At 39.5% G+C, this 26,080-nt stretch overlaps 1 protein-coding gene across 3 annotated transcripts in view; it reads left to right on the forward strand.

Annotated features, from left to right (window-relative positions):
• Positions 1-26,080, forward strand: part of AGO3 (argonaute RISC catalytic component 3) — a 177,778-nt gene that overhangs the window by 126,666 nt on the left and 25,032 nt on the right. For all 3 annotated transcript variants that reach the window (XM_049878743.1, XM_049878744.1, XM_049878745.1), the window contains 4 exons: positions 11,533-11,692; positions 13,545-13,635; positions 25,370-25,564; positions 25,904-26,038. In XM_049878743.1, coding sequence (XP_049734700.1) covers positions 11,533-11,692; positions 13,545-13,635; positions 25,370-25,564; positions 25,904-26,038 — 581 coding nt within the window. The remainder of the gene's footprint in view (positions 1-11,532; positions 11,693-13,544; positions 13,636-25,369; positions 25,565-25,903; positions 26,039-26,080) is intronic.

Raw genomic sequence — 26,080 nt, forward strand, 5'->3', positions numbered from 1 at the left:
CCACTGTTAAAGTATCGTACAGAATAGTTTCAAACTCTGTTGTCATTGAGTTGATTCTGACTAACAGTAACCCCACGGGACAGAGTAGAACTAAAGGCTGTAAATCTTTACAGGAGTACACTGCCACATCTTTCTTCCGAACAGTTACACCACCCTAAAAATCCCTGCACTATTCATCCTTCCCTTTTCCCCCCCTCTCCTGTTGCAACCACTCATCTTTTTTTTTTTTTTAATTAATTTTTATTAAGCTTCAAGTGAACATTTACCATTCCAATCAGTCTGTCACATGTAGGTTTACATACATCTTACTCCCTTCTCCCACTTGCTCTCCCCCTATTGAGTCAGCCCTTTCAGTCTCTCGTTTCGTGCCAATTTTGTTATCTTCCCTCTCTCTCTATCTTCCCATCCCCCCTCCAGTCAAGTTGCCAACACACTCTCCAGTGTCCACCTGATTTAATTAGCTCACTCTTCATCAGCATCTCTCTCCCCCCGACTGACCAGTCCTTTTGATGCCTGATGATTTGTCTTCGGGGATGGTTCCTGTCCTGTGCCATCAGAAGTTCTGGGGAGCATTGTCTCTGGGATTCCTCTAGTCGCAGTCATACCATTAGGTATGGTCTTTTTATGAGAATTTGGGGTCTGTGTCCCATTGGTCTCCTGCTCCCTCAGGAGTTGTCTGTTGTGCTCCCTGACAGGGCAGACATCGATTGTGGCCGGGCACCAACTAGTTCTTCTGGTCTCAGGATAATGTAGCTCTCTGGTTCATGTGACCCTTTCGGTCTTTTGGGTTCTTAGTTGTCGTGTGACCTTGGTGTTCTTCCTTTGCCTTTGCTCCAGGTGGGTTGAGACCAATTGATGTATCTTAGATGGCTGCTTGTTGGCATTTAGGACCCCAGGCGCCACAATTCAATGTGGGATGCAGAATGTTTTCATAATAGAATTATTTTGCCCATTGACTTAGAAGTCCCCTCAAACCAAGTTCCCCAGACCCCAGCCCCTGCTCCGCTGACCTTCGAAGCTTTCATTTTATCCCGGAAACCTCTTTGCTTTTAGTCCAGTCCAATTAGGCTGACCTTCCTTGTATTGAGTGTTGTCTTTCCCTTCACCCAAAGCAGTTCTTATCTACTGATTGATCAATAAAAAGCCCTCTCCCTCCCTCCCTCCCTCCCCCCTTTGTAACCACAAAAGTATGTGTTCTTCTCCGTTTTTTCTATTTCTCAAGATCTTATAATAGTGGTCTTATACAATATTTGTCCTTTTGCCTCTGACTCATTTCGCTCAGCATAATGCCTTCCAGATTCCTCCATGTTATGAAATGTTTCAGAGATTCGTCACTGTTATCGATGCGTAGTATTCCATTGTGTGAATATACCACAATTTATTTACCCATTCATCCGTTGACAGACATCTTGGTTGCTTCCAGCTTTTTGCTATTGTAAACAGAGCTGCAATAAACATGGGTGTGCATATATCTGTTTGTGTGAAGGCTCTTGTATCTCTAGGGTATATTCCGAGGAGTGGGATTTCTGGGTTGTATGGTAGTTCTATTTCTAACTGTTTAAGATAACGCCAGATGGATTTCCAAAGTGGTTGTACCATTTTACAATCCCACCAGCAGTATATGAGAGTTCCAATCTCTCCGCAGCCTCTCCAACATTTATTATTTTGTGTTTTTTGGATTAATGCCAGTCTAGTTGGTGTGAGATGGAATCTCATCGTAGTTTTAATTTGCATTTCTCTCATTGCTAATGATCGGGAGCATTTTCTCATGTATCTGTTGGCTGCCTGAATATCTTCTTTAGTGAAATGTGTGTTCATATCCTTTGCCCACTTCTTGATTGGGTTGTTTGTCTTTTTGTGGTTGAGTTTTGACAGAATCATGTAGATTTTGGAGATCAGGCGCTGGTCTGAGATGTCATAGCTGAATATTCTTTCCCAATCTGTAGGTGGTCTTTTTACTCTTTTGGTGAAGTCTTTAGATGAGCATAGGTGTTTGATTTTTAGGAGCTCCCAGTTATCTGGTTTCTCTTCATCATTTTTGGTAATGTTTTGTATTCTGTTTATGCCCTGTATTAGGGCTTCTAGGGTTGTCCCTATTTTTTCTTCCATGATCTTTATCGTTTTAGTCTTTATGTTTAGGTCTTTGATCCACTTGGAGTTAGTTTTTGTGCATGGTGTGAGGTATGGGTCCTGTTTCATTCTTTTGCAAATGGATATCCAGTTATGCCAGCACCATTTGTTAAAAAGACTATCATTTCCCCAATTGACTGACACTGGTCCTTTGTCAGATATCAGCTGCTCATACGTGGATGGATTTATATCTGGGTTCTCAATTCTGTTCCATTGGTCTATGTGCCTGTTGTTGTACCAGTACCAGGCTGTTTTGACTACTGTAGCTGTATAATGGGTTCTGAAATCAGGTAGAGTGAGGCCTCCCACTTCTTCTTTTTCAGTAATGCTTTGCTTATCCGGGGGTTCTTTCCCTTCCATATGAAATTAGTGATTTGTTTCTCTATCCCCTTAAAATATGACATTGGTATTTGGATTGGAAGTGCGTTATATGTATAGATGGCTTTTGGTAGAAGAGACATTTTTACTATGTTAAGTCTTCCTATCCATGAGCAGGGTATGTTTTTCCACTTAAGTATGTCCTTTTGAATTTCTTGTAGCAGAGTTTTATAGTTTTCTTTGTATAGGTCTTTTACATCTTTGGTAAGATTTATTCCTAAGTATTTTATCTTCTTGGGGGCTACTGTGAATGGTATTGATTTGGTTATTTCCTCTTCGGTGTTCTTTTTGTTGATGTAGAGGAATTCAAGTGATTTTTGTATGTTTATTTTATAACCTGAGACTCTTCCAAACTCTTCTATTAGTTTCAGTAGTTTTCTGGAGGATCCCTTAGGGTTTTCCATGTATACGATCATGTCATCTGCAAATAGTGATAGCTTTACTTCCTCCTTGCCAATCTGGATACCCTTTATTTCTTTGTCTAGCCTAATTGCCCTGGCTAGGACTTCAAGTACGATGTTGAATAAGAGCGGTGATAAAGGGCATCCTTGTCTGGTTCCCGTTCTCAAGGGAAATGCTTTCAGGTTCTCTCCATTTAGAGTGATACTGGCTGTTGGCTTTGCATAGATGCCCTTTATTATGTTGAGGAATTTTCCTTCAATTCCTATTTTGGTAAGAGTTTTTATCATAAATGGGTGTTGAACTTTGTCAAATGCCTTTTCTGCATCTATTCATAAGATCATGTGGTTTTTATCTTTTGTTTTATTTATGTGATGGATTACATTAATGGTTTTTCTGATATTAAACCAGCCTTGCATACCTGGTATAAATCCCACTTGATCAGGGTGAATTATTTTTTTGATGTGTTGTTGGATTCTATTGGCTAGAATTTTGTTGAGGATTTTTGCATCTATGTTCATGAGGGATATAGGTCTAAAATTTTCTTTTTTTGTAATGTCTTTACCTGGTTTTGGTATCAGGGAGATGGTAGCTTCATAGAATGAGTTGGGTAGTATTCCGTCTTTTTCTATGCTTTGAAATACCTTCAGTAGTAATGGTGTTAAGTCTTCTCTGAAGGTTTGGTAAAACTCTGCAGTGATGCTGTCTGGGCCAGGACTTTTTTTTGTTGGAAGTTTTTTGATTACCGTTTCAATCTCTTTTTTTTGTTATGGGTCTGTTTAGTTGTTCTACTTCTGAATGTGTTAGTTTAGGTAGGTAGTATTTTTCCAAGAATTTATCCATTTATTCTAGGTTTTCAAATTTGTTAGAGTACAATTTTACGTAGTAATTTGAAATGATTCTTTTAATTTCATTTGGCTCTGTTGTGATGTGGTCCTTCTCGTTTCTTATTCGGGTTATTTGTTTCCTTTCCTGTTTTTCTTTAGTCAGTCTAGCCAATGGTTTATCAATTTTGTTAATTTTTTCAAAGAACCAGCTTTTGGCTTTGTTAATTCTTTCAATTGTTTTTCTGTTCTCTAATTCATTTAGTTCAGCTCTAATTTTTATTATTTGTTTTCTTCTGGTGCCTGATGGGTTCTTTTGTTGCTCACTTTCTATTTGTTCAAGTTGTAGGGACAGTTCTCTGATTTGGGCTCTTTCTTCTTTTTGTATGTGTGCATTTATCGATATAAATTGGCCTCTGAGCACTGCTTTTGCTGTGTCCCAGAGGTTTTGATAGGAAGTATTTTCATTCTTGTTGCTTTCTAAGAATTTCCTTATTCCCTCCTTGTTGTCTTCTATAACCCAGTCTTTTTTCAGGAGGGTATTGTTCATTTTCCAGGTATTTGATTTCTTTTCCCTAGTTTTTCTGTTATTGATTTCTAGCTTCATTGCCTTGTGGTCTGAGAAGATGCTTTGTAATATTTCGATGTTTTGGATTCTGCAAAGATTTGTTTTATGACCTAATATGTGGTCTATTCTAGAGAATGTTCCATGTGCACTAGAAAAGAAAGTATATTTTGCAGCAGTTGGGTGGAGAGTTCTGTATAAGTCAATGAGGTCAAGTTGGTTGATTGTTGTAAGTAGGTTTTCCGTGTCTCTACTGAGCTTCTTACTGGATGTCCTGTCCTTCTTCGAAAGTGGTGTGTTGATGTCTCCTACTATAAATGTGGAGGTGTCTATCTCACTTTTCAATTCTGTTAAAATTTGATTTATGTATCTTGCAGCCCTGTCATTGGGTGCATAAATATATAATATGGTTATGTCTTCCTGATCAATTGTCCCTTTTATCATTATATAGTGTCCTTCTTTATCCTTTGTGGTGGATTTAAGTCTAAAGTCTATTTTGTCAGAAATTAATATTGCTACTCCTCTTCTTTTTTGCTTATTATTTGCTTGATATATTTTTTTCCATCCTTTGAGTTTTAGTTTGTTTGTGTCTCTAAGTCTAAGGTGTGTCTCTTGTAGGCAGCATATAGATGGCTCGTGTTTCTTTATCCAGTCCATGACTCTCTGTCTCTTTATTGGTGCATTTAGTCCATTTACATTCAGCGTAATTATAGATAAATAAGTTTTTAGTGCTGTCATTTTGATGCCTTTTCATGTGTGTTGTTGGCCATTTCATTTTTCCACATGCTTTTTTGTGCTGAGACATTTTTCTTAGCAGCTTGTGAGATCCTCATTTTCATAATGCTTAACTTTATGTTTGTTGAGTTGTTACGTTTTTCTTGGCTTTTTTCTTGAGTTATGGAATTGATATTCCTTTTTGTGGTTACCTTATTATTTACCCCTATTTTTCTAAGTAAAAACCTAACTTGTATCGTTCTATATCGCCTTGTATCACTCTCCATCTGGCAGTTCAGTGCCTCCTATATTTAGTCCCTCTTTGATTGTTGTGATCGTTTATCTGTTGATTTCCATGATTTCCTGTTATGTGTATTATTTTGTTTATTTATTTATTTTTTAGAATTAATCTTAATTTGTTTTTGTGCTTTCCCTATTTGAGTTGCGTTGATATCAGGACGTTCTGTTTTGTGACCTTGTATTGTGCTGGTACCTGATATTATTGGTCGTCAGGCCAAACAATCTCCTTTAGCATTTCTTGCAGTCTTGGTTTAGTTTTTGCAAATTCTCTAAACTTGTGTTTATCTGTAAATATCTTAATTTCTCCTTCATATTTCAGAGAGAGTTTTGCTGGATATATGATCCTTGGTTGGCAGTTTTTCTCGTTCAGTGCTCTGTATACATCGTCCCATTCCCTTCTTGCCTGCATGGTTTCTGCTGAGTAGTCTGAACTTATTCTTATTGATTCTCCCTTGAAGGAAACCTTTCTTTTCTCCCTGGCTGCTTTTAAAATTTTCTGTTTGTCTTTGGTTTTGGCAAGTTTGATGATAATATGTCTTGGTGTTTTTGTTTTTGGATCAATCTTAAATGGGGTTCGATGAGCATCTTGGATAGATATCCTTTCGTCTTTCATGATGTCAGGGAAGTTTTGTCATGAGTTCTTCAACTATTTTCTCTGTGTTTTCTGTCCCCCCTCCCTGTTCTGGGACTCCAGTCACTCGCAAGTTATCCTTCTTGATAGAGTCCCACATGATTCTTAGGGTTTCTTCATTTTTTTTAATTCTTTTATCTGATTTTTTTTCAGCTATGTTGGTGTTGATTCCCTGGTCCTCCAGAATTCCCAGTCTACATTCTAATTGCTCAAGTCTGCTCCTCTGACTTTCTATTGCGTTGTCTAATTCTGTAATATTATTGTTAATCTTTTGGATTTCTACATGCTGTCTCTCTATGGATTCTTGCAACTTATTAATTTTTCCACTATGTTCTTGAGTAATCTTTTTGAGTTCTTCAACAGTTTTATCAGTGTGTTCCTTGGCTTCTTCTGCATTTATCCTGATTTCATTTGTGATATCTTTAAGCATTCTGTAAATTAGTTTTTTATATTCTGTATCTGATAATTCCAGGATTGTATCTTCATTTGGGAAAGATTTTGATTCTTTTGTTTGGGGGGTTGGAGAAGCTGTCATGGTCTGCTTCTTTATGTGGTTTGGTATGGACTGCTGTCTCCGAGCCATCACTCGGCAACTAGGTTTTCCAGGTAATCAGCTATAAAAAAATGCAGTCAGATCCCTATCTGAATTCTCCCTCTGGCTCAGGTTATTCGGATGTTAATGGAGCTGCCTGGGGAGGGTGGGGGAGGGATCAGAGAGCTAGGAGTGTAGCACCACGGAATATAGAGCTGATCCCCGCGTTCACGCTCCGCCCCCGTCCGCCAAAATCCCGGCGGGACGGCTCCCCGGCTGCGACGCTACTCTCCCCGCTCCGAGACCTGTCACTTCCTCCCGGAGACTTCTCCCTCCGGTGCGCGGCACCACTCGCGCGAACTGGGTGGGCGTCTCCCACACAAACGGGTGGGCCCGCCCCCGGGGTCTATTCAGGGTAATATAATTGAACCCCGCGCTCACGCCCCGCCCGCGCGCGCCCAAATCCCAGCGGGACGGCTCCCCGGCTGGGACGCTGCTTTCCCCGCTCCGAGACCAGTCACTTCCTCCCAGGGACTTCTCCCTCCGGTGCGCCGCACCGCTCGCATGAACTGGGTGGGCGTCACCTGCACAACCAGGTGGGCCCGCCCCCTGGGTCAATTCAGGGGAATATAACTGATCCCCGCGCTCACACCCCGCCCGCTTTCACCAAAATCCCAGCTGGACGGCTCCCCGGCTGGGATGCTGCTCTCCCCGCTCCAAGACCTGTCACTTCCTCCCGGGGACTTCTTCCTCCTGTGCGCCACGTCGCACGTGCGAACGGGGTGGGCGTACCCCGCACGAATGTGTGGGCCCCGCCCCAGGGTCGCTTTAGGGAAATATAGCTGATCCCCCTGCTTGCGCCACGCCCGCTTCCCACCAAACTCCCGGCGGGACGGCTCCCCGTCTGGGACGCTGCTCTCCGCGCTCCAAAATCAGTCACTGCCTCCCGAGTGCTTCTCCCTCCAGCTGTGCTGCTACGCCGCCCACGCCAACCAGCTAGACTCCCTCCCGGGATGGGTTCGGGGGCGTAGGGCTGGGCCCCTTGTCTGTGCCCTCTGCCCCCCTGGGCTCTGCCCCAGATCGGGCTCCGAAGGTCACCTACCTGGTGCGCTGGCTCCTAGTTCTGAAAACGGTCGCTGTCTGCCCGAATTTGTTCGTTTTCCATCTCTAAGTCTGTGTTTGTTGTTCAGAGTTTGTAGATTGTTATGTATGTGATCGATTCACTTGTTTTTCCGAGTCTCTGTTGCAAGAGGGATCCACGGTAGCGTCCACCTAGTCCGCCATCTTGGCCCCGCCCCCCACCACTCATCTTTTCACTGTCTCTGTAGTTTTGCCTTTTTCAAAGTGTCATATAGTGTCATATATATAGTATATAACCTTTTCAGACTGGCTTTTTTCACTTAGTAATAAGCATTTACGTTTTCTTCATGTCTTCTATTGGCTCAATAGCTCATTTCTTTTTTTTTTTTTAATTGTGGCAAAATACATACAGTTATGAGTTGCTTACCATCCGTCCATTCAGGCAACATCTGACCTCATATATGTCTGTGGTCCCATAAAGTTTCTTTGTTTTTGTTTTTTTTAAAAGGGAAAGCAGCTTTTCTTTTGTTTATTATTTTTGTCTAATGGTTTTAAAAATCCCAAACCCAGATTCTTGCAGCACTGAACCACAGTTGGGATACAGGCAGGTGTGGCAGAAGACATGGCTCTGGGCACGGGCTCTGCAGCTTTGTCCAGTGGGCAGGCGTGCTGCCGCAGCAGTGGTTTCAACACCTGGGCTATTCCTGTTGCTCAGGTGGGCGGAACAGCCCGGGTCCTGTTGGGCGCGCTCTCCTCCCTTGCTCCCTGCCTCCACGCCTAGCTTCCTCTCCCTCCTCTCTGCTTCCTCTCAGCTGCCACAGCTACTGCTGCTGCTCATTCCTCCAGGCTCCACCAGCAGCTCTAGCAGCAGTAGCAGCGACAAGGACAACCTGAAACGGGCTCCCATAAGGTTTTAATATGGTGTTTGCAAAACATCCAAATCACATAACTTCCTATTTCACAGAACGTATCATGGATGTTTTGGAGCCCTGGTGGTGGCACAGTGGTTAAGAGTTTGGTTGCTAACCTAAAGGTTAGCAGTTTGAATCCACCAGCCACTCCTTGGAAACCCTGTGGGGCAATTCTCCATCCTGTAGAGTTGCTATGAGACAGAATCGACTCAAAGGCGACTGGTTTGGGTTATTTTGGTTTTTATCATGGATGTTAAGCGACACATACCTTTATAGTATAAAACTTGCAGTTTTAACAGCTTTTAAGTGTACAATTCAGTGACATTAATTATACTTACCATGTTATACAACTATTACCACTATTTCCAAAACCTTTTCATCACCCGAAACAGAAACACTACTCATTAAACAGTAACTCCCCATTCTCTCTTCCCTCCTGCCCCTGGTAAGTTCTAATCTACTTTCTGTCTCTGTGCATTTGCCTGTTCTAGATATTTCATGTAAGTGGGATCATATTTGTCCTTTTGTATCTGTCTTAGCGTGTTTTCAAGGATCATCCATGTCGAAGCATGTATTAGAACTTTATCCCTTTTAATGGCTGAATAAATGTCTTGTCTGGATATACCATGTTGTTTATCCATTCGTCTGTTGGTGGACACTTGGGTTTTTTCCACCTTTTGGCTATTGTGAATAATGCTGCTATGAGCTTTGGTACAAAAGTATCTGTTTGAGTCCCCCTGCCTTCAGTTATTTTGATTATACCCTGGTGGTTCAGTGGTTAAGAGCTACAGCTGCTAACCAAAAGGTCAGCAGTTCGAATCCACCAGGTGGTCCTTGGAAACTCTGGGGCAGTTCTGCTTTGTCCTGTTGGGTCGCTATGAGTTGGAATTGACTCGACAGCAGCAGGTTTGATTTTTTGGCTTATATACCCTAAGGCCTAGAGTTTGCTGGGTCATATGGTAATTCTATGTTTAATTTTTTGAGGAACCGCCAAGCTGTTTTCCATAGCAGCTGTACCATGTATAGTTAGATCTCAAATTTTATTTTAAAATATTTTCCATATGTTTTGTATGTAAGAAGTTGTATACACTGTTTTATTGACTATGAAAAGTTTTATCGACTATGTGAATCATAGCAAATCATGGGTAACATTGCGAAGAATGGGAATTTCAGAACACTTAATTATGTCCATGTGGAACCTGTACATAGACCAAGAAGCAGTTGTTCAAACAGAACAAGAGGATACTGCATGGTTTAAAATTTTAAAAAGGTGTGCTTCAGTGTTGTACCCTTTACGTATTCAATCTGTATGCTAAGCAAATAATCCAAGAAGCTGGACTATATGAAGAAGAATGTGGCTTTAGGGTTAGTGGAAGACTCGTTAACAACCTGCAGTATGCAGATGACACAACCCTGCTTGCAGAAAGCGAAGAGGGCTTGAAGGACTTAACACTTATGAAGATCAAAGACTATAGCCTTCAGTATTGGTCACACCTCAGCATAAAGGAAACAAAAATCCTCACAACTGGACCAATAAGCAACATCATGCTAAATGGAGAAAATGTTGAAGTTATGAAAGATTTCGTTTTACTTGGATCCACAATCAGCACTCATGGAAGCAACAGTCAAGAAGTCAAACGACATATTGCATTGGGCAAATATGCTGCAAAAGATCTCTTTAATGTGCTGAGGACTAAGGTACATCTGACCTAAGCCATGATATTTTCAGTCATCCCATATGCACGTGAAAGCTGGAGAATGAATAAGGAAAACTGAAGAATAACACATGCATCTGAATTATGGGTGTTGTGAAGAATATCGAATATACCATGGACTGCCAGAAGAACAAACAAATCTGTCTCGGAACAAGGGCAGCTGGAATGCTCCTTGGAAGTGAGGATGGCAAGAGTTCCTCTCGTATCTCTGGGACATGTTATCAGGAGGGACCAGTCCCTGGAGAAGGACATCATCATGCTTGGTAAAGCAGAGAGTCAACGAACAAGAGGAAGACCCTCCACCGGATGGACTGACACAGTGGCTGCAGCAATGGGCTCAAACACAGCAGTGATTGTCAGGATGGCACAGGACCCAGCAGTGTTTCATTCTGTTGTACATAGATTCACTATGAGTCGGAACCAACTCAACCATACTTCATAAAAACAACATACACTGAACTGTTTGTGCAAGTCATAATGGCAGGGCAGGTACATTGTAATACCTCTGTATTTTTTTTAATTAAAGGTTGGAGGATTGAAAACTGAGCATATGTGGTTATAACCCCATAATAATAATATAAATTAGAAAAAGTGTAATGGAATGTTAACAGATTATGGTATTTTTCTCTTTATGGTTTTTTCCTTTTTATTGTTGTAAAGATATATATAACGCAACATTTACCAATTCAGCATTTTTCTTGTGTACAATTTAGTGATCTTAATTACATTAATCACACTGTGTAACCATCACCAATAGTTGTTACAAATTTTCCATGTCCATAAACAGAAATTCACTGCTTCCTAAATGACAACTCCCCTTTTCCCCCTCCCTCCTACCCCCGATGACCACTAATAAAACTTTGGTCTCTATACCTTGGCCTATTCTAGATATTTCATGTAAGTGAGATCATAAAATATTTGTCCTTTTGTGATTGACTTATTTCACCCAGCACAATGTTTTCAAGGTTCATCCATGTTACAGCATGTATCAGGACTTTATTTTTCTTTATGGCTGAGTAAAAGCCAATTGTATGTATGTACCATATTTTGTTGATCAGTTCATCTGTTGATGGACATTTAGGTTGTTTCTTCCTTACGGTTTTTAGTTATTGTGGTTATCCTATTTTTATAAAGGTAAAAATAAACCTTTTTATAAAAGAAAACGACCAGAAAAAAGTCACTAAATACTTAAGCTAACCTTCAAGACAGTATACTTTAAATTTTAACAGCATAGTTTTAGTATTGGTGTCCTGTAATACAATAACGTATATCAAAGTAGGGAAACATAGTAGCTTTATTTTCAATAACGTCTGGCCTTTTTTCTAACTAGAGGTATTTTCATTTGTTCTGTAGCGGAGGTGAAACGTGTAGGAGACACACTTTTGGGTATGGCTACACAGTGTGTTCAAGTCAAGAATGTAATAAAAACATCTCCTCAAACTCTCTCAAACCTGTGCCTGAAAATAAATGTTAAACTCGGAGGGATCAATAATATTCTTGTACCTCATCAAAGGTAAGATAAGCTAATACTTATGAAAATTATTTTTCTTTCCCTAATTTTTCTATATATTGCCAGATCTAAGTATCTCTGTGTAAGAGATAGCTTTGATGATTCCTGCCATGGGAGATAATAGAAATTTCCACAAAAAAAATAAGAGGTTCAGTTGGCAAAGTTAAGAGATTCTCTTGTGAAAATCCCCTTTCTCTCCCCTCATTTTTATTTGGTGCAAATACCTCTTACCCAGCCAGAAAGTATAAATTTTAGGACTTTAAAAGCTTTGTTTATTTCTCACTGAAGAGCCTAGCCTGAAGAATTTTCTCATTATTGAGACGTTGTCTTCGGCCTGGATTATAGATTCATGACACTACTCACGTGTCATGAAAGTGAGGGGGAGGAATGGAGGGAGGCTGAGGGGCATGTGGCTAGTCTGAGTAGCCAGATCAACACCTACAGTCAGTGGAACAATAGATACTGTTAGATCACCTCTTAGGAAGTATGAGACATCATAACTCAGAAAGAGGAAGTAGCTAATTGTATAGGTCACTGGGGAAGAGGCCATTATTTGGAGAATTGAACAACAGGTTCTCTATCATAGTTTTAAGAACATGCGTCTTCTGACATAAATATGAAGGCAAAATCATGATCCTGGATTACTTGACTTAATTCTATGACAATTCTGTGATGAAGAGGAAAAAGGGAAGGATATAGACAGGACTAGCATTTATTTGTTGAGTATTAAAATGTACTATTTGGTATACTGGGTGGTTTCATCTTTAATATATACTTGTGAGGAAGATACTACTATTCACTTTTAGTAGCTGGAGCCACTGAGGCTCAAAAAGTTAAGTATCTTGGCCAATCTACACCACAAAATAGCATTAGAATAAGGATGGACGGACCCCTGTGTGTTTGAAATAAAAGCCACCTTTTATTCTGTTTTTCCTTGTCTCTGCTTCACATCCCTGTTAAGTATGAGGTGAAATTCATAAATGAGATTAATACAGCTAATCCTGGACTTAACGACGGGGTTCCATTCCAATGACTCCATCATAAGTTGGTTCTGACATAAGTCAAATACCTTTTTTTTAATTTTCATTATTGTCAGTATATTTATAAATCCAATCTTTATTTGCCTTTGGGGGTTGGAACTATTATGTGTAAATCTACAGATATGATGACATCAGCAAATTACATGCTGCAACATTGTATGTGGTACATATTACTAATGGTAAGGTGTACCAAAAGAAAAAAGGTCATAAGTGAGGTTTGTCATAACTTGAATACATCATAAGTTGGGGACTACCTGTATAGATTTTTATCAACAAATCCAAGAACGAAGAGATAATCCTTTGAATCTTAAAAGATGTAGTTTTAAAATAAAATACTACCTACTTTATGTCTAATAAATATAGATTTATACTTTGGGCCAGGGGATGGGAGTAGTAAATGCCCATGATACCTTCTAGTCTAAAGTTTAATGATTCCTTTTCTCTTTGAGAGATTACATAACCTTAAGACTTAGACTCAAGAAAGATTGACAGAAATTGGTAGAGTGATAATAGGAAAGTTTATCATTTTAGGGTTATTATGGAGTTGCCCTTTGCATCCACCAGCACCACTGCTAAAGACGGAAACTGATCTGAGTAAGACATTGGATAGACCCATTGTGACATCTTTTATTTCATTGACTGGTCATTCGTGAATTAAGAGAATAAAGCTGTCAGTAGTTCAGGCCTATGAAGCTGTCTATAAAAGACTTCCTCTGTGCTCTGTCGGCAACTTGCAGTTGTTTTGGAGTAGTGTGAAACAGATAAGTGAATAATGAAAAAAATTAATATCTAACTCTTTTAAAAATGTGTTTAAGACCTTCTGTGTTCCAGCAACCCGTGATCTTTTTGGGAGCAGATGTCACTCATCCACCTGCTGGTGATGGGAAGAAGCCTTCTATTGCTGCTGTGAGTGTCAGTAGGCAGGTTTGTCTTTACCTAAGACTTAAACGAATATCAACATTTCGGTTTAAACTTTCATAATTTTATATATTTTCTTCGTACCATAATATACACTCAACTTTTATAAATGTTTTATAGGTGTTTTTTTTTTTAAAGGGTAATTATTTTCTAGTTTGAGAGAGCTACAAGTTCCATGTTCTTATTAGATGCAGTTGAGCCAGTTCTGACTCATAGTGACCCTATATATAACAGAACATTGCCCAGTCCTGTGCCATCCTCACAGTCATTGCTACGTTTGAGCCCATTGTTGCAGCCACTGGGTCAGTCCATCTCACTGAGGGTTTTCCTCTTTCACTGACCCTCTACTTTACCAAGCATGGTGTCCTTCTCCAGGGACTGATCCTTCCTTACAACAAGTCCAAAGTATGTGAGATACAGAAGGGAAGGACAACACACAATAAAGAAGTCAGGACAACTGGAATAAACCAAAAGCTGAGAAGTTGCCTGAATATAACTAAATACTTCAAGGGACTGAGTATCAGGGGCAGGGGTCTGGGGTCCATGGTTTCAGGGGATATCTAGGTCAGTTGTTATAACAAAGTTTATTAAGAAAATGTTCAGCATCCTGCTTCAGTGAGTGGCATCTGGGGTCTTAAAAGCTAGTGAACGGCCACCTAAGCTACATCAATTGGTCTCAACCCACCTTGAGGAAGGAGAATGAAGAGCACCAAAGACATAAGGAAAATATTAGCCCAAAAGACAGAAAGGGCCACATAAACCAGAAACTCCATCAGCCTGAGACCAGAAGATCTAGATGGTGCCCGTCTACCATCAATGGCTACCCTGATGGAACACAACAGAGAGTCCCTGATGGAGCAGGAGAAAAATAGGGTGCAGAACCCAAATTCTAGTAAAAAGACCAGACTTAATGGTCTGAGACTAGAGGGACCCTGGAAGACACGGCCCCCGGACTCTCTGTGAGCCCAGAACTGAAACCAGTCCTGAAGTCAACTCTTCAGACAAAGATTAGACTGGACTATAAGACATAAAATGATGCTCGTGTGGAGAGTGCTTCTTAGCTCAAATAGATACAGAGACTAAATGGGCAGATCCTGTCTGGAGGCGAGATGAGAAGGCAAAAAGGGACAGGAGCTGGTTGAATGGACGTGAAAATCCAGGGTGGAAAGGAGGAGTATGCTGTCATGTTATAGGGAGAGCAACTAATGTCACATAACAATATGTGTATAAATTTTTGTATGAGAAACTAACTTGAGCTGTAAACTTTCACTTAAGGCACAATTAAAAAAAATAAAGTATGTGAGGTGCAGTCTCTCCATCCTTGCTTCCAAGGAGCATTCTGGTTGTACTTCTTCCAAGACAGCTTTGTTCATTCTTTTGGCAGTCCACTGTATATTCATTATTCTTCAGCAACACAACAATTCAAACACATCAGTTCTTCTTCAGTCTTGCTTATTCATTGTACAGCTTCTGTGTGCCCGTGAGGCAATTGAAAACACCATGGCTTGGGTCAGGCACACCTTAGCCCTAAAGGTGACATCTTTGCTTTTTAACACTTTAAAGAGATTTCTTGCAGCCAGTTTGCTCAATGCAGTGTGTCTTTTGATTTCTTGACTGCTGCTTCCATGGCTGTTGATTGTGGATCCAAGTAAATTGAAGTACTTGACAACCTCAGTCTTTTCTCCATTTATCATGATGTTGCCTGTTGGTCCAGTTGTAAGGAATTATGTTTTCTTTATACTGAGGTGTAATCCATACTGAAGGCTGTGGTCTTTGATCTTCATTAGTAAGTGCTTCAAGTCCTCTTCACTTTTAGCAAGCAAGGTTGTCACCTGCATATCACAGGTTATTAATGAGTCTTCCTCCAACCCTGATGCCTCCTTCTTCTTCATATAGTCCAACTTCTGGGATTATTTGCTCAGCCTACAGATGGAATAGATATGGTGAAAGGATACAATCCTGACATACACCTTTCCTGACTTTAAACCATGCAGTATCCCCTGGTTCTGTTCTAACAACTGCCTCTTGACCTATGTACAGATTCCTCATGAGCACAATTCAGTGTTCTGGAATTCCGCAGTGTTATCCATAATTTGTTATGATCCATACAGTTGAATGCCTTAGCATAGTTAATAAAACATAGTTTATTATGTTAGCATAGTTAATAAAACACAGGTAAACATCTTTCTGGTATTCTCTACTTTCAGCCAGAATCCATCTGACATCAACAGTGATATCCCTGGTTCTACAGCCTCTTCTAAATCCAGCTTAAATTTCTGGCAGTTCCCTGCCAATATACTGCTGTAGCCGCTTTTGGATGATCTTCAGCAAAATTTTGCTTACATATGATACTAATGATACTATTCAGTAATTTCTGCATTCAGTTGGATCACCTTTCTTTAAATAGGCATAAATATGGATCTCTTCCAGTTGGTTGGCCGGTAGCTGTCTTCCAGACTTCTTGGCATAGATGAGTGAACACTTCCAGTGCTGCATCTGTTTGTTGCAACATCTCAGTTGGTATTCCATCAGTTCCCGGATCCTTGTTTTTCGCCAATGCCTTTGGTCCAGCTAGGACTTCTTCTTTCAGTGCCATTGGTTCCTGATCATATGTTACCTCCTGAAATGGTTGAATGTCAACCAATTCTATTTGGTATAGCGACTCTGTGTATTCCTTCCATCTTCTTTTGATGCTTCCTGCATCGATTGGTCCGTTCTGATAATAAGTCTAAAATAAGTGATACAGGGTCTTCCCATTCTCACCTCCAAGGAGCATTCTGGCTGTATTTCTTTCAAAACAGATGTGCTTGGTCTTCTGGCCATCCATGGTACATTCAGTATTGTTTGCCAACACCACATTTCAAATGTGTTAGTTCTTCTTCAGTCTTCCATTTTTATTGTACTGCTTTCACACACATATAAGGCGATGGAAAATACCATGGTTGGGTCAGGTGTACCTTAGTCCTCAAAGTGACATCTTTGCTTTTTAGCACTTTAAAGAGGTCTTTTGTAGCAGATTTGCCCAATGCCATATGTCATTTAATTTCTTGACTGCTGCTTCCATGGACGTTGATTGTTAAGAAGAATGAAATCTTTGACAACCTCAATATTCTCTCCATTTATCCTGATGTTGCTTATTGGTCCAGTTGTGAGAACTTTTGTTTTCTTTACGTTGAGGTGTAATCCATCCTGAAGGCGGTAGTCTTTGATCTTCATCAGTAAGTGCTTCAAGTCCTCTTCACTTTCAGCAAGTAAGATTGTGTTATCTGCATATTGCAAGTTGTTAATGAGTCTTCCTCCAGTTCTGATGCTGTGTTCTTCATATAGTCCAGTTTCTTGGATTATTTGCTCAGCATATAGATTGAATAAGGATGGTGAAAGGATACAACCCTGACACACACCATTTCCAAATTTAAACCACACAGCATTCCCTTGTTCTGTTCAAACAACTGCCTCTTGGTCTATGTACAGGTTCCTCACGAACACAATTAAGTGTTCTGGGATTCCCATTCTTCGCAATGTTATCCATAATTTGTTATGACCACACAGTCGAATGCCTTTGCATAGTCAATAAAACACAGATAAACATCTTTCTAGTATTCTCTGCCTTCATCCAAGATCCATCTGACACCAACAATGATATTCCTGATTCCACGTCCTTTTGTGAATCCAGATTGAATTTCTGATAGGTCCCTGTTGATATAGAGCTGCAGCCATTTTTTAATGATCTCCAGCAAAATTTTGCTTACGTGTGATATTAATGATTTTGTTCAATAAGCTCCACATTCTGTTGGACCACCTTTCTTTGCCTTGGGCACAAATACGGATCTCTTCAAATCAATTGGCCAGGTAGCTGTCTTCCAGATTACTTGGCATAGACGGTTGCTTCCAGTGCTGCATCCTTTTGTTGAAGCATCTCAATTAGTATCCCATTAATTACTGGAGCCTTGTTTTTTGCCAGTACCGTTAGTTCAACCTGGACTTCTTGCTTCAGTACCATGAGTTCTTGATCGTATGCTATCTCCTGAAATGGTCGAACACTGATCAATTCTTTTTGGTACAGCGATTCTGCGTATTCCTTCCATCTTCTTTTGATGCTTCCTATGTTGCTCAAATTTTTGGTCATAGAATCCTTTGGTATTGCAACTTGAAGGTTGAATTTTTCCTTCAGTCTTTTTAACTTGAGAAATGCTGGGCATACTCTTCCTTTGTGGTTTTCTAACTCTAGGTCTTTGCACATTTCATCATCATACTTTGTTTTCTTGAGCAGCCCTTGAAATCTTCTGTTTAACTTTTACTTCATCAACACTGTAGTTACTCTACATTCAAGAGCAAGTTACAGAGTCTTTTCTGACATTCATTTTGGTATTTTCTTTCTTTCCTGTCTGTTTAATGACCTTTTGCTTTCTTCATGTATCATGTCCTTGATGTCATCCCACAGCTCTTCTGGTCTTTGGTCATTAGCATTGAATGCATCATATCTATTCAGTAGAAGTTTTGTAGATATCTATTTAATCAAGTTTATTAATTATATTATTAAAATCTTCTGTAACCTACTTTGTCTACATTAAAAAAAAGAAAGTACATTGTCTCCCCATAATTGTGTAGTTTTCAGTTACTTTTTATAATTCGAGGAATTTTTTTATGTGTTTCTGTAGCATCTTTTGTTGCAGGAAGTTGAATTACATATAAAATATCTTCTGCCTTCATCCAGTTTAATACTTTGCACCCGATATTTGTTTATTTTAATACTACCACTCCTGCTTTTAACACTTCAGAAGAAAGACCTGGTGATCTGCTTCCAAAAAATTAGCCATTGAAAACCTAAGGAGCTCAGTTCTCCTCTGACAAGTGTGGGGTTGCCATGTGTCAGAGCTGACCCGATGGCAACTGGTATATTACATTTTTGCCTACTTCTGTATTGTAACCTACCTGGGTCAGTTTGTTTTAAATGTATTTCTTATAAACTACAAAAACCAGATACTATTTTACTCAGTTTGGAAATCTCTTGATTTTTAAAATGCCAGCATTTTGAAAATGTCATCGTATTTTAGGCATATTTGATAAATTTCAGAAATTAAGCTGCAAGACTGTATTTTTTTTCTGTCATCCATTGTACTAATCTGAAGATAATTTTTAAGTTTTAACCGCCTAATAAATCTTATTTGTCCTTGAGAATGATAGTGTCATTAAAATTTTTGCTTATGGTTCTAAAACTATTTTAGTCAAAAAAATTGACTTTTACCTATTGCTTTGTGTTTTTAATTTTATATATGGATTGTTTTCAAATGTTCTAGAGGTAGTATCAAGCCGTTTCTCATGTTCATAAAAATTTTCTTATAAAGAAAAAGTGACAAATGGAAGAAATTCAAAAGACTTGCCTTGGATTTACTACTTAGGGGTCATTTTCCAAGAAAGTTTAAGCATATGTGAATTCTTTTGGACTTCTAGGTAATCATTGCCCTTTACTGCTAAATCCATTTCTATTAAATACCTACTTCCTTTTATGGTTATCAGAAGTCTTGTAAATAAAATTTACTAATTGTTTCTTCTGCTATATGGCTTTTATTCCTAAAACCGTAAAGACTAGTGTGAGAAACAAATGTGAATAATCAATGCCGTGTAGTATAATAGATACTATATGATAGTGATATAAAGTAATATTTCAATTGCAAGAACCTGGTGTATTTGGGAACTGTTGAGAAATAATGAGAATTGGAATGTAGCATACAAGACTGTGAGGCTAGTAAGCTATCGTGAGGCATCCAAAAGGTTTTAGGTTTATTCTTTCATAGTGGGATACCATTCAGGGAAACTGTATACTGGATACAATTGAAGATTAGTAAAGTTGTTAGTAATATTGAGGAAGTTATACAAAATTCAGCAGAACAGATAGAAAAGGGGGAAAATGTTAAAGCGGAATTAAGATATAATGCATATTTTGAGGGGTATTGATGAAGATCAAAGGCTTTGGTATGGATTGCACCTCAGCATAAAGAAAGCAGAAATCCTCATAATTGGACCAATAAGCAACACACATCATGATAAACGAAGAAAATATTAAAGACGTTAAGGATTTCACTTTACTTAGATCCATAATCAGAGCCCATGGAAGCAGCAGTCAAGAAATCAAATGACATTGCATTGGGCAAATCTGCGGCAAAAATTTCCTCAAAGTGTTAAAAAGCAAAGATATCACTTTGAGGACTAAGGTGTGCTTGACTCAAGCCATGATATTTTCAGTTGCTTCGTATGCATTTGAAAGCTGGACAGTGAATAAGGAAGACCGAAGAAGAATTAATGCATTTAATTACGGTGTTGGTGAAGAATATTCAGTATACCATGGACCGCCAGAAGAACAAACAAACCTGTCTTAGAAGAAGTCCAGCCTAATTGCTCCTTTGAAGCAAGGGTGGCAAGACTTCATCTCATGTACTTTGGACATGTTATAAGAAGAAACCAGTCCCTAGAGAAAGACATCGTGCTTGGTAGAGGGTCAGCGAAAAAGAGATAGATTGACACAGTGGCTGCAACATTGGGCTTAAATATACCAATGACTGTGAGATTGGTGCAGGACCAGCTAGTGTTTTGTTCTGTTACACATAGGGTCGCTATGAGGCAAAACCGACTCAAAGGCATCTAACAACAACAACACTAAGACTAAGACTATAGTAATTAAGACAGTATGGTATCAATAAATATAAATAGAACAATGAGATAAAATCACCCAGAAATCTGCATGTATATGGAAACATGATTTATGATAGAAATTGCATTACAGATCTGGAGGGAAAGGATAAATTATAAAAGTGTGGGGATTGGTCTCAACCCACCTGGAGCAAAGGAAAATGAAGAACACCAAGGCCACACGACAACTAAGAGCCCAAGAGACAGAAAGGGCCACATGAACCAGAGACCTACATCATCCTGAGACCAGAAGAACTAGTTGGTGCCCGGCCACAATCGATGACTGCCCTGACAGGGAGCACAGCAGAGGACCCCTGAGGGAGCAGGAGATCAGTGGGATGCAGACCCCAAATTCTCATAAAAAGACCAAACTTAATGGTCTGACTGCGACTGGAGGAATCCCGGCAGCCACGCTCCCCAGACCTTCAGTTGACACAGGACAGGAACCATCCCCGAAGACAACTCATCAGAAATGAAAGGGAAAGGTCAGCGGGTGGGAGAGAGACGCTGATGAAGAGTGAGCTAATTATATCAGGTGGACACTTGAGATTGTGTTGGCAACTCTTGTCTGGAGGGGGGATGGCAGGATAGAGAGAGAGGGAAGCCAGCAAAATTGTCAAGAAAGGAGAGACTGAAAGGGCTGACTCAAGAGGGGGAGAGCAAGTGGGAGTAGGGAGTGAGATGTATGTAAACTTATATGTGACAGACTGATTGGATTTGTAAACGTTCACTTGAAGCTTAATAAAAGTTATTAAAAAAAAAAAAAAGTGTGGGGATAATTGGCTACCCATATGGGAAAAATATGTAATTAGACTCCTAAATCACACTGTCCACAAAAATTAACTCCAAGAGGATTAAAAATCTAAATGTAGAAAGCAAAACTTGTAGAAGAATATCCCTATGATATCAGAGTGATAAAGACTTAGAATACATAAACCATTCAAAAAAATGTTAACTTCTATGCAACAAAAGACACTTTTCAAAATTAATAGATAATTTCAGTGCATGTAACTGGTGAAGGATTAACATCCATAATGGAATTAAATTCTTAGAAATCAGTAAGAAAAATATTGTTGGAAAAATGAGCCAAGACTATGAAGAGGCAATTTACAGAAGAGGAAACATGAATGATCAGGAAATATACATTGAAGCAGTAATGAAATACTGTTTCTTACCCAGTGTATTTGGGGGAAAATACTAACTCTAAAGTACAAAAAAAGAGTCCTAGTGGCACAGTGATTAAGCACTGAACTGGTAACCGAAAGCTTGGCGGCTCAAACCCACCAGTGGCTCTGAGGGAGAAAAGACTTGCCAATCTGCTCCCGTGAAGATTGCAGCCTAGGGAACCCTATGGAGCAGTTCTGTCATATAGGGTCACTATGAGTCAGAATTGACTCAACAGCCCACAACAACAACAACAAAGTACGAAGTGTTAGCAAAGTTATGGGGAATTGATCTCATACATGGCATGTGATGGTATAAAGTGGTATAACCACTTTGGTGAGCAATTTGGAAATAGCTAATAAAGTTGAAGATGTACATACCCTACAACCTAGAAAATCCACTTCTAGGCACATACTGTAGGAGTTTAAAAGACAGATGTAGATTCAATAAAGGTACATTACAGTTTCTTAAGGTGACAGCGTAGTCCAAGTATATTTTTGTAGGATAGGGAAGATTTGATTGTAAATAAAGGAGAGCCAAAAGAGAGAGAGAGAACAAAATTATAAGAGAAAGGTTTATTGTTGATGTGACCTTATAGGATAGAGTCAGTTTAATAGGAGATATTTCCTATCATGATACAGAAAGGGTTTAAGAATTGGTGAGCATTTTCTCAATATAAGGGAATTTTGTCTGGTGATAGGAAACAAGGTAGAATGGTAGGTTCTAAGAAATCCATAAAGTTGCTGATTAGAAAAAATCAAATGTTTGCTGTGAGCAATATTAAGAATCCACAGGTACTCAGCAGTTCAAAAGTTAAAGTGCCTATTTCATGCCAGATTGGAAAGCACAAATTTATAATGGGTGTCAGGTAAATTGGGTTCTTTCGTTTTGTTTTGTTTTGTTTTATTTTATCTGTACTTTACAGCCCAGGAGGAGAATCATGGGATGCAGGGTTTCGTTGATTCGAGTTTGGCCTTGGCACATACATCAGGACAAAGTAGTGAGGAAACTGAGGAACCTGAAAATATTGATGTTGACTAACCGTGGAGTCCAGGAAGAAATGGAATCAGGAGGGAACTAAAATTATTAGAATTGGTGGGAGTTTGGGGTCTAAAGGAATCATTAAGGCAGAAGAGCAGTATTTAGTGGGAATGAGGGATGAGGAGAGATAGAGGTCATAGTAAAGAGGGAAAATTCTGATTTTAAAATTTATGAAGCATAAACATTTTAAGATGATGCCAAAGTGTCAAGTGTGGCTTCTGGAGTGGTTTGCTAAAGTGGAAAAAATATGAAGAGAAATCAAGGGTTTGAATGGGCCATTTTTTTTTTACTTCCTTCCTTCCTCCTACTAGGTTTGTGATGTCATTTTCTCTTTAGGTCAGCAACATTTGTAGATTAGATTCTAATTCTTAAATGTAAAGTGCAGCCTACTTACAGGAAAGTCATTTTTGACCCTATACGAGGGCCTTTTATTCTCTTAACTAGGAATAACCTATTTTTTATTATTCTCAAAATAAACAGTGATTAATAGTAAGGTTGTAGTAAAATACACGTCCTCTTCTGAAACCAGCCTGAATTTCTGGCAGTTCCCTGTCGATATACTGCTGCAGCCATTTTTGAACGATCTTCAGCAAAACTTTGCTTGCGTGTGATATTAATGATATTGTTCTATAATTTCTACATTCAGTTGGATCACCTTTCTTGGGAATAGGCATAAATATGGATCTCTTCTAGTCAGTTGGCCAGGAACCTGTCTTCCATATTTCTTGGCATAGACGAGTAAGCATCTCCAGCGTTGCATCTGTTTGTTGAAACATCTCAATTGATATTCCATCAATTCCTGGAGCCTTGTTGTTTGCCAATGCCCTTCAGAGCAGCTTGGACTTCTTCCTTCAGTACCATTCGTTCCTGATCATATGCCACCTCTTGAAATGGTTGAATATCGACTTAATTCTTTTTGGTATAATAACTCTGTATATTCCTTCCAACTTCTTTTGATGCTTCCTGTGTCGTTTAATATTTTCTCCATGGAATCCTTCACTATTGCAACTTGAGGCTTGAATTTTTTCTTCAGTTCTTTCAGCTTGAGAAATGCCGAGCGTGTTCTTCCCTTTTGGTTTTCCATCTCCAGCTCTTTGCACACGTCATTATAATACTTTGTCTTCTCGAGAGGCCCTTTGAAATCTTCTGCTCAGTTCTTTTACTTCATCAATTCTTCCTTTTGCTTTAGCTGCTCGACGCTCAAGAGCAAGTTTCAGAGTCTCCTCTGACATCCATCTTGGTCTTTTCATTCTTCCCTGTCTTTTCAATGACCTCTTGCTTTCTTCATGGATGATGTCCTTGATGTCATTCCACAACTCGTCTGGTCTGTGGTCACTAGTGTTCAATGCCTCAAATCTGTTCTTGAGATGGTCTCTAAATTCAGGTGGGGTATAATCAAGGTCATACTTCGGCTCTCGTGGACTTGCTCTGATTTTCTTCAGTTTCAGCTTGAACTTGCATATGAGCAATTGATGGTCTGTTCCCCAGTCGGCCCCTGGCCTTGTTCTGACTGATGTTATTGAGCTTTTCTATTGTCTCTTTCCACAGATGTAGTCAATTTGCCAGAAATTCAGGCTGGTTTCAGAAGAGGACGTGGAACCAGGGATATCATTGCTGATGGCAGATGGATCCTGGCTAAAAGCAGAGAATACCAGAAGGATGTTTACCTGTGTTTTATTGACTATGCAAAGGCATTCGACTGTGTGGATCATAACAAACTATGGATAACACTGCAAAGAATGGGAATTCCAGAACATTTAATTGTGCTCATGAAGAACCTTTGCATAGATCAAGAGGCGGTTGTTCAGATAGAACAAGGGGATACTGATTGGTTTAAAATCAGGAAAGGTGTGCGTCAGGGTTGTATTCTTTCACCATACCTATTTAATCTGTATGCTGAACAAATAATACGAGAAGCTGGACTATATGAAGAAGAACGGGGCATCAGGATTGGAGGAAGACTCATTAACAACCTGCGTTATGCAGATGACACAACCTTGCTTGCTGAAAGTGAAGAGGACTTGAAGCACTTAACTAATGAAGATGAGAGACCACAGCCTTCAGTATGGATTACACCTCAACATAAAAATCCTCACAACTGGACCAATGAGCAACATCATGATGATAAACGGAGAAAAGATTGAAGGTGTCAAGGATTTCATTTTACTTGGATCCACAATCAAGAGCCATGGAAGCAGCAGTCAAGAAATCAAAAGACGCGTTACATTGGGCAAATCTGCTGCAAAGGACCTCTTCAAAGTGTCGAAGAGCAAAGATGTCACCCTGAAGACTTAAGGTGCGCCTGACCCAAGCCATGGTATTTTCAATTGCATCATGTGCATATGAAAGCTGGACAATGAATAAGGAAGACCAAAGAAGAGTTGACGCCTTTGAATTGTGGTGTTGGCGAAGAATATTGAGTATACCATGGACTGCCAAAAGAATGAACAAATCTGTCTTGGGAGAAGTGCAGCCAGAATGCTCCTTAGAGGCAAGAATGGCGAGACTGCGTCTTACATATTTTGGACATGTTGTCAGGAGTGATCAGTCCCTGGAGAAGGACATCATGCTTGGCAGAGTACAGGGTCAGCAGAAAAGAGGAAGACCCTCAACAAGGTGGATTGACACAGTGGCTGCAAAAATGAGCTCAAGCATAACAACGATTGTGAGGATGGCGCAGGACCGGGCAGTGTTTCATTCTGTTGTGCATGGGGTCACTATGAGTCGGAACCGACTCAACAGCACCTAACAACAACAGTAAAATACACATGTAAATGAAATCCATATAGTTCTTATCATCTTAATTTCTATTTTTCTTTTTCCAACCTAGGTTGTAGGTAGTATGGATGCCCACCCAAGCAGATACTGTGCCACAGTAAGAGTTCAGAGACCCCGACAGGAGATCATCCAGGACTTGGCCTCCATGGTCCGGGAACTTCTTATTCAGTTTTATAAGTCCACTCGGTTCAAACCTACTCGTATCATCTTTTATCGGGATGGTGTTTCAGAGGGACAGTTTAGGCAGGTTGGTTACCTAAGATTTCATTATACCATAGTTAAGTATCAAACACCTTGTTTATAATATGATACCCAGTTCTAAGTTAAAAGCCTTAGTCGAGAATTCCTAAAATAAAATTTTGATGCTTCATTAGATTTTCATTTTTAAAATGTCTTAAAATGTTCACTAGAGATATGGATGTGTAAGGTTTGATTGCAAAGATCATCCTCTTATAATTGTTAAGAAAGAATAGAGAAGTATATTTGGCTATGAAATGATAAGATTAAGAAGCCTAGAGACTAAATCATTATTGTACTTTGAAGCGTGTAAAATGGCTTTCAAATCTTTATATTTCATCTCCTCTAGGTATTATATTATGAACTACTAGCAATTCGAGAAGCCTGCATCAGTTTGGAGAAAGACTACCAACCTGGAATAACTTACATTGTAGTTCAAAAGAGACATCACACTCGGTTATTTTGTGCTGATAGGACAGAAAGGGTAATCTTAAATATATTACAATACTGTTATAAACGAAGTTTA

Source organism: Elephas maximus, chromosome 3 (assembly GCF_024166365.1).
Source record: "Elephas maximus indicus isolate mEleMax1 chromosome 3, mEleMax1 primary haplotype, whole genome shotgun sequence".
Lineage (NCBI taxonomy): Eukaryota > Metazoa > Chordata > Mammalia > Proboscidea > Elephantidae > Elephas > Elephas maximus.